The 12,956-nt window shown below is 38.1% G+C and overlaps 1 protein-coding gene across 27 annotated transcripts in view; it reads left to right on the forward strand.

Annotated features, from left to right (window-relative positions):
- The first annotated feature begins 3,064 nt into the window (after positions 1–3,064).
- The window catches only part of LOC123767641 (golgin subfamily A member 6-like protein 24), a 59,991-nt gene continuing 50,099 nt past the window's right edge, over positions 3,065–12,956 (forward strand). For 8 of the 27 annotated variants that reach the window (XM_045757605.2, XM_069332551.1, XM_069332638.1 and 5 more), the window contains exons 1-3: positions 3,254–3,303; positions 7,534–7,676; positions 9,467–9,667. In XM_045757605.2, the coding sequence (XP_045613561.2) occupies positions 3,269–3,303; positions 7,534–7,676; positions 9,467–9,667 (379 nt within the window). In that variant the 5' untranslated portion in view covers positions 3,254–3,268. The other 19 variants (XM_045758029.2, XM_069332190.1, XM_069332354.1 and 16 more) reach the window with 11 other exon arrangements.

The following is a 12,956-nucleotide window of genomic DNA, read 5'->3' on the forward strand; positions in this document are numbered from 1 at the left end:
TCCGCTGTCCTTCATCTGTCCCCCTCCCTTTCCTCCAGTCCCCTTGTCCCTGTCTCTGTTCCCCTGTCCCTATCTCTGCCCCCTGTCCGCCCTTTCTGCCCCCCTGTTCCTGTCCCTCTGTCCCTGTCCTTCTCTGTCTGTCCCTGTCCCCCTGCCCACTCTTTCTATCCCCTGTCTCTCCTCTGTCCCCTCTCTCTTGGTCTCCTGCCCCCCTCTCCTCCCTCTGTCCCCCGGTCCCCCTCTCTGACCCTGTACTCACCTAGTTGTGTTTGCGGGGGTTGAGCTCTGGCTCTTTGGTCCCGCTTCTCAACCGTCAATCAACAGGTGTACAGATTCATGAGCCTATCGGGCTCTGTCATATCTACACTTGAAACTGTGTATGGAGTCAGCCTCCACCACATCACTTCCTAATGCATTCCATTTGTCAACCACTCTGACACCCTGTCCCTCTGTCTCTGTGTTTCTGTCCCTCTGTCTCTGTCCCTGTCCCACTGCCCCCCCCCCTCTGTTCCCCCGTCCCTCCTCTGGCCCTGTCCGTCTGTCCCTGTCCCTCTGCTCCTGTCCCTGTCCGCCTGTCCCTGTCCCCCTCTGTCTCTGCCTCTCCTCGTTTCTGCCATTCTTTGTGTCAGCCTATCTCTCTGTCTCTTTCCTCGCTCTATCTCTGTCATTCTCTCACTGACTTTGCATATCCTTATCTATCCGTCTCTGTGTCTAACATTCTCTCCCTGACTCTGTCTATATCTATTTCTCTGTCTCGGTCTCCATCTCTCTCTCTCTCTCTCTCTCTCTCTCTCTCTCTCTCTCTCTCTCTCTCTCTCTCTCTCTCTCTCTCTCTCTCTCTCTCTCTCTCTCTCCTTACCTACATACATACATACATTTATTTAACACATGTGGTACACGCACAAGGGGACCCAGGTGGAAGCTGAGTACCCAAATGAGCCACAGAGAGATTATAGAAAGAACTTTTCAGTGTCAGAGTAGTTAATAAATGGAATGCATTAGGCAGTAATGTGGTGGAGGCTGACTCCATACACAGTTTCAAATGTAGATATGACAGAGCCCAGTAGGCTCAGGAATCTGTACATCAGTTGATTGACGGTTGAGAGGCGGGACCAAAGAGCCAAAGCTCAACCCCTGCAAACACAACTAGGTGAGTACATACATACATACATAAGATATAAAACAGTGGAGGATTCCCAGGTAGAACAATCAACCACAATGCCCATTACCCCTTTACCCTGTTGTCCTTAACTGCACAACTATACAAGAGTCATTAACACGTATAATGGCTGATCCCCCATCACGATAGCATGGGGACCAATTGCCTGACCCGCAGTCCGTCTTGCTCCTCAAATAATTTTCGGGTTAACATGAAAACGTCTCTCGAGTTTATCTCTCTAATGTTGTTTTCCCATCTTTCATTTTATGAGCTTAGTTCCTTTATTATGCCCCAATTACTCATCCATTGAGAGGTAATTAAACTGAACCCAAATTTAATAAAGTTCCTTTTGCTAAGCAAGCTACAGTCTTGATAAAGTCAGATATATTGTTTGTTAACACATTTCTCAACAATGAACAGTTAGTTTTATCAAGCTAACATATGCTAACACAACGAGTGAGAGTATTAACTGGTCTAATTATTTTATTAGACCAGTATATATTATTAGATTATACTGGCATAATTATATATATATATATATATATATATATATATATATATATATATATATATATATATATATATATATATATATATATATAATGTATATATAATATATAGTGCCTGTTCATTACAACTATTTAACACTGGGAAGGGATCAGGATAAGGATTTGGAATGGGATGGGGAGGAATGGTGCCAAACCACTTGGACGGCGGTCGGGGATTGAACGCCTAGGACTGCTACTGTGCATTTAAATTACTAACTTACCTGAGAGTCTATATCCCTACATGTCAATGTTTGTGTATACTGGTAATGTGAGGAACATACAGAAGATAAGGGTAGCTGAACACCACAAAATGCTGAAGGACAACTTTATTAAAGTTGCATAATGAAATGTGTAAGTACTTCATTCATAATGATGTGCTGCCCGAAATCTTAGCGAAGTATCCAAAATTTGCTTACTGTAGGTAATGCATGCACATGACTGTAAAGCTGCCGCCCAGTTGGGTGGGTATGGAGCACATGACTGTAAAGCTGCCGCCCAGTTGGGTGGGTGTGGAGCAAGACTAGTAACTGTGTGACTCACTATAGATGTAAAGTGCCTTTTATAGTGACTGTTGTGAGCCTCTTGTGTAGTACATGTGTATACAACATTAATAATTTTGTAACTAGCGTCAAACATTGTTATTTGCTTAGATAAACGAACTAGAGGGTTTAGTTCCTGAACCGATTATGTGCCTCTGTAATCCTTTACACCACCGCCCACGGGATGGGTATGGGGTACATAATAAAGAAAGAAATAGAAGAAATTGAAATTGCATAATACGGTTATTGACATTCAATAATAGTAAGATAAAGCAATGAGGACCAAATGGAAGACCAGTGATCAGATGAATATTATAGGCTCAAGGGTAGCCTTCTCTTCTTGTATATAAATGAATAAATAAATTCGTTTGTTTAATTCTAATGCTTGTAGGCGAGAACAGTTGTGAACGCCAGCTAGCGCACAAGTACATGAGCGCCCAAAATACTTTTACACAAAAGACATGTACAGACAGGCGTGTGGCTTCTGACTTCGCTTTTATTGATTAATATTAAATATTAGGCGCTTACCTATAATAGTTATAATTTTATACAAGTATAACTCTCACATAATAAACATAAAAGGAGTTTATCCAAAAACTGACAGAAGTGTTGTGTTTTGTGCGTTGTATCGTGTTTGTGGGCATTCGGGTGTGTTGTGTTTACGCTGGCGGGCGGCGTCCTTACCAACTCCGGATTATGTCTATTACATCACTAAATTTCATTTAATAACTATATGCCTGTTAAGTATAAGATTTTAATTGCTAATAGCATTATATTGTTGTTTTAATATGGAACACGTACACATATGCGAAACGTCGAAAGCTGGTGTCCGAAGTGGTAAAAATATTAGTGTGCGATGTTGTCAATGTACGGAGTGTCTTGTATCCGTTGTGGTGACGTCAGAGAGGCAGGAGGAGCGTGAGTCAGGTGGCACCAACATAACAAACACTTCCATAATACACCACTACAGTGAGTCTACTTCATCTCTTGTTCTGCAGGTGTCTTCACTCACACCCTCATGCATGCCTCTCACTCTTGTACGCCACTGTCATCACGTGTAAGAGGTTACATACAAGATGCGTGAGGGCCAGCCAGGCTGGAGTTACGTGTCTGTAGTGAACGTCGCAGCTCACAAGTGACATTGAGGGCGGCAAGCTAACTTCTACATTTTTAACAGTATTTTTAGCAGCGAGGGAGGCAGGTGAGGCTGGGGCACAGCAGGTCTGGGCCCCCTCACCTTGTGACACGTTGTACTAGCCAGGTATGTGGCTATAGATGCCTCTGCCAAGATTTTGCACCAATCGCTGACATTCTGGGTGTCTCACACCTGCAAATACACATGCCAGGCCTTTCCCCTATGTCCTCCATTGTCCCCCTCTACTCATTGTTGCTGTTAAACTCTCCCTCGCAGTGTCTTCACCTTCCTTGACTTAATTCTCACACTAATATAATGGAGTTCCAGTGACAAGGCAGCAATACCAGACGTTCTATTCAGAGAACTGTTCACTGTGTTCTTGAAGCTCTGACATGTTCTAGTGAATAAGATTTCGTCAAATAGGTTGAGAAAATGAGAGAAATGTGAGTGTGAGGTCCATAGTTGGGGTTAGTAGTGATGAGAGTGAACGTGAGGTAATGGCCACATTCCTCTCCCTGCCAGCTGTCCAAGCCAACTACTGTGCACTAGTCTCTAGTGGCACCATGCTCTAGTCAGTTGTCTCGTGCACCTCTAGGACAGATTACTTCTCGTTACAAAGTATTGTGCATAACACACATGTTTGTACAGCAACATGGTGTTTGTCTATGGTGGTGGTGAAGTTGGGGAACGGTAAGCGCTCGTCAACAGTTCATGTACAGTATAAGGTTGGTGATAAGTACTTTGTGGAGGTAAAGAGTTCTTGGTGTGTGATCATAATGCTGTGTTTACATGTTAGGTGATGTAAATATTAATGTGTGTAGTTCTATGTAGGCAAGTACATTACTGTACTTAAAATAAACATTGTAAAAGTTTGATAAAAAATGGGAAATAACTATAATAATAATAATTATTCATTGTCGGGGGGGGGCAGGCAGCCAGTGTATATTTATATGTAAGGCTTATATCGAGATCCCCCCCCCGAGATCGAATTGCAGATCTCCCAGAAAGCAACCCCACATCAAGCTGACTAACTCCTGGGTACCTATTTGCTGCTAGGTGAACAGTGGCATTTGATGATACGAAAGATGCCCAACCAGTTCTGTTCTACCAGGGATTCGAACTTGGAATTCTTGATTGTGAGTTGAGAACGAACTCGACTGTACTTTTGGGACCCTAAATCCAGTGACTAGTACTTGACTACTGACTGAAATTTAATAAACAAATTTATTTATGTATTTAATAAATAAATGAGGCTGATCTGACTGTGAGAGCAGTTTACAGAATTCCTAACACTGATGTGTCTGAATTCAATTCTAACCTTAGAAATCTAATGCTAGCAAATAGACTTGACAAAAATCAACTAATAATTTCAGGGATTTTAATATTGACCTCTGTGAGCTTGATAACCCTCAAGCTGCTAGTTTCCTCGACTGTATGAATTTCTGCTTCCTCATACCCTTAATCACTAAACCTACCATATTAGGTTTTGAATATATTAAACCTACCATATGAAAAGCAATTTATTTGCATTATTTGAGCTTAATTCTTGCTCTCTCTTTCATAGTGTAACTGGAGAAATATTAACTTGGAAAATGGAAACATCTTATTTAGACTGTAGATAATGTATATTAGCCAATTTTATTTATATGTCCATAAATAAAATAGGTTAACCAGTCAGGTAATTTGTAAAAAAAAAAAGTGTGTTTAATCCAGTACCTTATTAAAAGTACTGGTGATTGCTGCTGACAAAATATTGCTAAGCAACTTTAACAGCTGTCATCGTTAGTATCAAGTTAAAATCTCGGAAATTGCTCCATTTTTAGAATAGAGCAATTTTTAGAACTGGATCAATAGAATTGATCCAGGAGTGGATAAAAAAAAAATCCAGGAGTGTTGCAGCTGTTCCAATACCTGGCATATTTATGGAAATGTGCAGCCAAAATGCTCTCCTGTTTCATTGGGCTTTTGTCCTAAAATTTTCACCCGGTATACATTCTGGTTATAATATCCTGCCCGAAACGCATTGCGTAATAGTGGCTTTAGGCATTGTATGTACTAGCTCTATCTATATATCAATCCATTAATGTAACATCACTTGTATGTATATACCTTACCTGAATAAACATCTGAATCTGAATCTGAATATACAGTGATGTACAGTAAGTGCAATCTGGTCAAATAAACATTTATACGAGCTTCTAAAATGTAAGTTCTGTAATTATTTGAAAGGCACCAGGCAGGAAAGACTATGTAAAAGTAAAAATAACACATTAATTTAGTTACGGTAAATTATGGTTGTTGTTGTTACTCTAATACAATATAGAAACATGTAAAGCATTGACTCATTGAGCACTGTTACAGTATTTGTACTGTATTTGAATACAGCAATATGTAATCAACCTTAAACAGCTCCAAAACAATGAATAGCCAAAAAGGGTGCAGTATCATTTGCAGGACTGTCAGAAGTACTGTACTTTTCATTCTATTATTCTACTGTAAATAGAATTGTATTAGCTAACCTAACTGAGTATAACTTACCATAATAATCTTCTATGCTTTTGGTGAGAGTAGGGTTGGGCATCACTTTGTTAACTGATGAGCAAGAAATAATAATTTTGACAAATTTTACATAACTACAGTCAGTGGTCCTGTTTTGTGGCTAATAATACCTGTACAAAATTTGTAATTATGGCATTTATTTTTTAACAATATTTGGCATCTACTCTTTTTTACTCTATCTCAAGGCATCTAAAAACATCACTTTATGAAAATATTTAATAAAATACAAAGTTACTAGATGTGTGGATCAAGATTGGTACAGAGGAAAGACTGGAAACCAACTTAAACATAATCATTGTGAACCATCTAAATTGCATCTAATATTTTCCGTTTTTTGGCTAACATTTTTTCATAATTACTGTATTGGGATTTAATTGGTACAAAGGATTAAACATTTTGATGCAACATCTATATCACTGGGAAAAAGTAAATATTAATATACATAGATATAGTATTTTTTCACATTACATTCTAGTCTAGTGACTATATAATTTGCTCCAATAAAATTATTTATTGCATATAATCTTTTGACCAGACTGGAATCCTTCAGCTGCAACCGCTCTTCAGTTTGGTAAGGTTGACATTTAACTAGTCCTCTAAACTGTGCAATAGAAAGCAAATTATTGATTACAATACAGTACAGTATTACAAAAGCTTTTAAGATCAGTATCATGAACAGGTGATTTGTCAATGTCTGTAAACTGAAAAATTTTGTCACAATTCCTAAGTACAGTATTTACCAGTTAAGAAGATATTTTGGCTGCGGTTGAAAAAATTTATGTAGATGGTGAAGAGGTCAAGTAGACTAGTTTAGTGACTACAGTACCAGGAAGGAAGTAATTTAATTCAAAAACTAAACTCGGTGTTTTGTCAAGAGTAGCTGGGCTGCTTAGTGCTAGTGGGCGTAGACACCTACCTGGTCACAAAGTCAACATGGGGTGAGTGTGGTATCTGCTATCACATAGGAGTCGGGTATTGCTTCCTTATTATAGGGTAGCATTAGAGAAAATTATGTCAAAAGGGCTATCAAAATCTTTGACTTTCTTGACAGCTAGACAAATATTGAAAGGCTATTGCAGTACCATATAATACATTGGCAACTGGAAATGTTTCCATTGACAAATTGGAAATGTGCATACAGGGGATAGAATGCACTTATATACAGGGGGTCGTAGCTTTTGCCTCTTCACAAGAAGTTGCTATTGGTGCGGTTGTGTGGGTTTACAGTTAGAAATTAGGTGTTTATTGGTATATATTTGGATATGGAAGAATATAGGGATATGCACTGGCAGGGAAATTGTTGTAAAATGGCAATTATGCTGGGAAACTATGAAAAAGTTTGGGGTAAAAATAAGAAACTTTAAGGATTTTTAAAGAATTTTCAAAGTGATTGTGGTAACAAAAAATGACATAAGCATGGATATAACACTGAAGGTATACTACACAAGTAGCAGGAGTACTGTATTAGAAATAAAATACTGTGTATGAATTAAGTGCTCTTGTGTACAGAGAAACAATTTATATTATTGCAATCAGAGAAACATGTACTGTATTATATATTGATGATTTTTATTGTACTGTCCCTCATTACAGAACAAGAGGTTCTCACTATAGTGCCGGGATGTCTGATCCCAAACGGGACAGGGACAGTGACCGGGACTCCCTCACTGGCTGGACTCTGGTGGACAGGGAAGGGACACCAGAAGACACTGCAAGTGATGGCCCTCAGCAAGAAGGTGAGTTATTGGGAAATATAATGAGCTGTCCCACTTGGTTTCTCCTGATCCCATTGAAGTAGATTCTACTATATCAGCCCTCAACACCAGTATGACATGTATTTTTGAAAATGTATCTATTAGGTCATACTGGTGCTAGAAAGACAATGAAGAGCTTACTTAATCTAACCTGGAATAGTCTTTTTGAAGGGGTCAATCAAATGCACACAACACCATTCCAAGCTGTCCTTGGTACCATAGGGACTGCCAAGTAATACTACCTGTCAGATGACCCAAAAGGTCACAACCCCTGACCCCCCCCCCCCCCACAAGGTTACAGCACTGACACAAAATGGGATACAGTATTCTGACTCGAGCCTTCTACTAATTTTCCTGATTGGTGTCCAGAATAGTTTGGTGTAGGTTGAAATGGGAATTCAGTTAAGTGCTGAGTTTATCCTGGATAATAGTTGAGCTCATCTCCTCTAAAGGGGTGTCCCCTGCTCTTAGTGTCTTCATCATCTAATAGGGCCACATCTAGAAAATAAGTCAATGAGTGTAGTGAAACACTTCTTTCTGAGTCAGTCCCTCAGATGTTCCTGTTCCCTCCATTTTTGGTCTGTCTTTCCAAGCTTACTTGGATGATCTGTGCTCAAAATAGGATTGCCAACTCTATTGACACTCAAGTGTGGTAGTAACTTAGTTAATTACCAATAGTTAGCAGAGCAGTAACTAGCATTCCTTGTTACCACTGAGCACTTGCAGTTTGTGTTGAGGTACTGATTGCTCTTTTTTCATTGAAGTGAACTGACCCCTCCATTCCCCCTCAGTGGTGGCTTGATTTAGACTTACGCTGTACTGTCCCTCTCTTTCTTTGACAAAATTATTTAAGATACAATACTTGCTATGGTTGGGAGTACATTGTCACAGAGCCTAGTAAGAGAGATGAGTCCTGGGTGGGTTATAATAACCATGATTCAGAAAACATCCAAGGAACTGGCCGAGTTAGGAGGGTTTCCACCATGTTCAACGGCCAGTTTTTTAATATTTTGATCCTTCTCTCGCCTATTTTATACTGCTCTTCTGTCTTCTCCAGGCTGATTCCTCCCCACCCTTTGAAAGTGGAAAACTGTTTTATGATGATGGTATCTAGTACATACATCACCTACACTTAAACCAAGAAATGTACAGTACTTCTAATGAGCCTTTTAAAATTTTCAGGAATGTCACTGAATTTAAAGTGAATTTTGTTTAAATTTATCAAATGTATTTAATGCACTAGAAACAACTACAGTATTTAAAATTAAAATATGATGCAGTACTTAATACAGGAAATATTGCAGGTGGGCAGACAAGTAAACATGGTGTGTAAATGTACTGTTGAAACAAAAGTATCTTACTCAACACATTGATTGCCAGTTGGGTGTGGTTGAGTGCTTAGTGGAGGAAATTGTGGAGCTACATATAGCTGTAATCCTCACGTAATAGTTCAGTAAAGTATAGCTAAAATTAATCATTATATAATACTCTGGTAGTATAGAGGAGTCTATTTGCTTTATCTCATTGATGGGAATTGATAAGACATGTTCTTGTTTGCTAACATACTATTGTTATTTATTGTTTTAGATTGAACGCATCATAGTTCATAGATAGCAATGATATTGCTATCTATGGGACCCCTTTTTACAAAATGTGCATTTGGTAATTTTGTTTATTCTGTTCTCTTACATTAAAAATTGTACATTGACTTACCATCTTACCATTCATGTACATTTTAGGCAAAAAATTCTAAGTTTGCATCTTTGTTGCAGACGATGAAGATGGTGCCGAATCCAGCGTTAATCCAGAGGGAGCTGGTGCTGACGTTGAAGATGAGGAAGAGGAGGATGCCGAGGACGAGTCTGGGTGTGGCATGGAGGAAGACGAAGAGGGCGGTGAAGAGGAAGCCCTGCCAGATGACCTCGTGTCAATGGGTCAGAGAGTGCAAGAGATCAAGGGTGAGTCCATCAAGGGTGAGTGGCATTGGCATTTATAATCACACCTCACCTTCTCACAACCTCGGTTATATCTCATCTATTTATCCGGGTGATAGGAAATATTGTATTCTATTAATCTTACATCTTCTGTTTGGGACTTTAAACATCAGTACAGACACAAGTGCCATACAGACACAGCTGCCATGCAGAGATATCAGTTACATTGAACAGTTGCAATCGGTACTTGTAAGAATCAGACAGTCATATTCAGGTTGCCTTAGAGTTTAGAACAACACTGCTGTCAATATTAAATGTATTGCCTCGGGGGAGCCAGGCACATTCAGGTCCAATTCATGTACAGCATGTCACCCACAGCAGACCAGCCAAACCCTCTAGCTGCCTTCATGAAACATGTACTTTATGTGCAAGCTATATGGCCTGAACACAAATTATATTAATCGAACCCATCCTAGTTATTTTATTACAAATACAAAAGTATTTAAAAAACTGCAAGAATTGATTGCTATAACTGAGCATTACGTGAATGAGATTACGTGATGTTGTTTTTATAAATGTTCATGTAAAGTTAATGTCAAAATGTTTCCAAACTCAACCACTTTCATTTCAAAACAAAAAAAAAATTGATGAAAACATTAAAAAATATTAAAATGTAGCCTAATTAAAAAAAAAGCACAACTCTCAGTGTCTTATGGCGCTGTGCGCAGTACAGTGGTTAATTATATGAAATGTAGTACTGTATAGGGAGTTCCTGCTTTACAAACATTCGCCTTATGAACATTCATCCCTACAAACATTCTCCCAGGTCCCCATGTACCCCCTTCCCCCTTCATGCATAAAATCATTGTACTACCTCGCTGGAGCGTCTCTTTGAATTTCGCGGCAACATGTTCGAGTGGCAGCCACATGGTGGTACGGTAGTGCATGGGTGGGGGGTTGCTGAGTGTATATGATACACTTCCGCCAGTGTAAGTGGTGGAAGTGTATCAAAATGCTTTACAAACACAGTCTCAGAACATAACTCGTTCGTAATTGGGGAACTACCTGCACTGTACACACAACTAAGTTCTAAAGTTTACTGTAGTGATGAAGATTTAGTTTATGAAAAGTAATGAAAGTAGTAAAAAATTTTGAGGATTTGTTTTTGAAAGATTGATATTGCAAGGTCTATATAGATGGGATATAACTATAGGATGTCCCATAAGTCTGGAACTACATGACAAAATGATGTAACTGGCTTGTATTTTTTTTATTATTATTATTATTTTGGTTTTACGCAGAATCAATGTGTCCACCATTATGATTGATGGACAAATGGAGACAAGGTGTCTAGTAAGTAATCACATGGCTAATGGTGTCATCAGTGATGGTTCTAAACTTATGGGACACCCTGTTCAGTATAGTATATAACACAGTAACTGCTTTATTATTCACAATCTCTAGGTATGTGACAATATCTTCACTAATTTGTGAGTTCAATTACCCAATATTACCCATTTATTTGTTTTTCATGTTTTGGTTAATAATTATGGTTTAATAATATGAATTGTTTATTGATATTACAGCCTTTACTTTTTTCCATTGCTTGTAGCTTTTGTATTTCCCTTAGAAATTTTGTAATAACCAATTGATTTCTTAATGAAGCTTTCCCCAAGTATATAGAATCTTTTCTTTAAAGTTTTCAGGAGTAAAACCAACAAGGTTATTAAATTATGAGCCCATTCTCCTGCTTAAAGAGTAAATAGTTATTTAATTATTAAATAGTTCTAATAAATTAAGTAGAACTATAATTAAATAGTTCTTATAGTAACGATGAGGACCATTGTACATATATTAACGTCAAATTCAATTAGGAAATAGAAATCAATACTATTGAATTTGGACAAACCAGAAAAAGTTTTTATACTGATGTTGCAAAATAAAAACTAACCTAACCCTTCCTAGGCCTAATACTGTACATGCTATCTAAGGCTTAATATAGTACATATACTAGTATGTTCTATATTAGGCTTAGGTATATTTAAGTTTGGTTTTTAGTTTTTCTGACTTGTAAAGTGAATTCAGTACAGAAGTACCAAATTCTATTATATAATTGTCCATTACATCTATATATGTATGATGGTGCACATAGTTACATAAAGTACTATCTAAACAGGAGGATGGGTTGAAATGTAAGCTTGTAATAATCGTTTTTCATGTGTAAGTTGTAAAACAAAAAGTTCTTTTGCTTATTTCAGCATCACTAGTTATACGGTATCAGAGGATATCTAAGAAAATCCCTGCCTTTCTTGTATCAGTCTCCAATCCTCACTTCTTTAAAGGTTTGCCAACTATAAACCAGAATCTAGCTAGATGGTTGGCTTTGTACAATTGTCCTAGCAAAGTAAAAGCTCAAGGCCCATGTACATAGTTTAGGTTTGAAGTGATTCATATTGTTTGTCACCCTTGTAAACAATGTATTTCACCCTCATAGCTGTGCAGTACTACTTGGATCTTGACGAATGTCTCAGTCTAGTCGTCTTGCTCCATAGTCTATATAGGCTCGTCTCCTGCATAGTCTTTCATTACATTTGTCTGTTTTAGCAGAGTGAAGTCAATGTTTCTTGTTATCACTTGTAAAATAAGTTAGTTATTCTTTTGATTCTGAGATCTTGGTCAGAAAACATTAATATATAGAAGATATAAATGTGCAGGGTTAATATATGTAAACAATAAAATGTAACGGCATGCTAAGTTATAAGAAAAGTGAAGAAGTATTATGAACATGGCCAGCCAAATATGGCCATGGCCAATCAAGTCAAATCCTTGACTACACCTTTGACTACAAGAATTTCCAGTTATATTGGGTTGAAAGTTTAGAAAAGCCTGGGCCATTGAAAACAAACTCTGGTATATTGATAGATGGTGACAAAGGTTTGGCTGAAATAAATGTTTAACTCAAAATATTATACTTTTCAAAACACAAATCAATACAGTTAGTATAAGTTGTTCATTAGAGATCCAGTCTTTAGTCAGTAGTTATCAGGAAAATGTGTTCAGATATAGGGTGTTCTGCTCCTCGGGTGTTCTGCCCCTCGACGCACATGGGGACCTGGACAGTTCTCCGGCTTGTAGTGTGTCTAGTTGTTTTTTCACCACTGCATTACTGATTACTATCCGAGTAGGCAAGAAAAGTATTTGAAGTTGGTGAATGCACAATTATACAAATAATTTTGTGTACTGTACCTGTACTTTGTTTCATTTACAATATGGCATCTGTGAAGACACTTAATTCATGTGATTATATAATGCAGAGGAATGTGTATAT

This window comes from Procambarus clarkii, chromosome 1 (assembly GCF_040958095.1).
Source record: "Procambarus clarkii isolate CNS0578487 chromosome 1, FALCON_Pclarkii_2.0, whole genome shotgun sequence".
Taxonomy (NCBI): domain Eukaryota; kingdom Metazoa; phylum Arthropoda; class Malacostraca; order Decapoda; family Cambaridae; genus Procambarus; species Procambarus clarkii.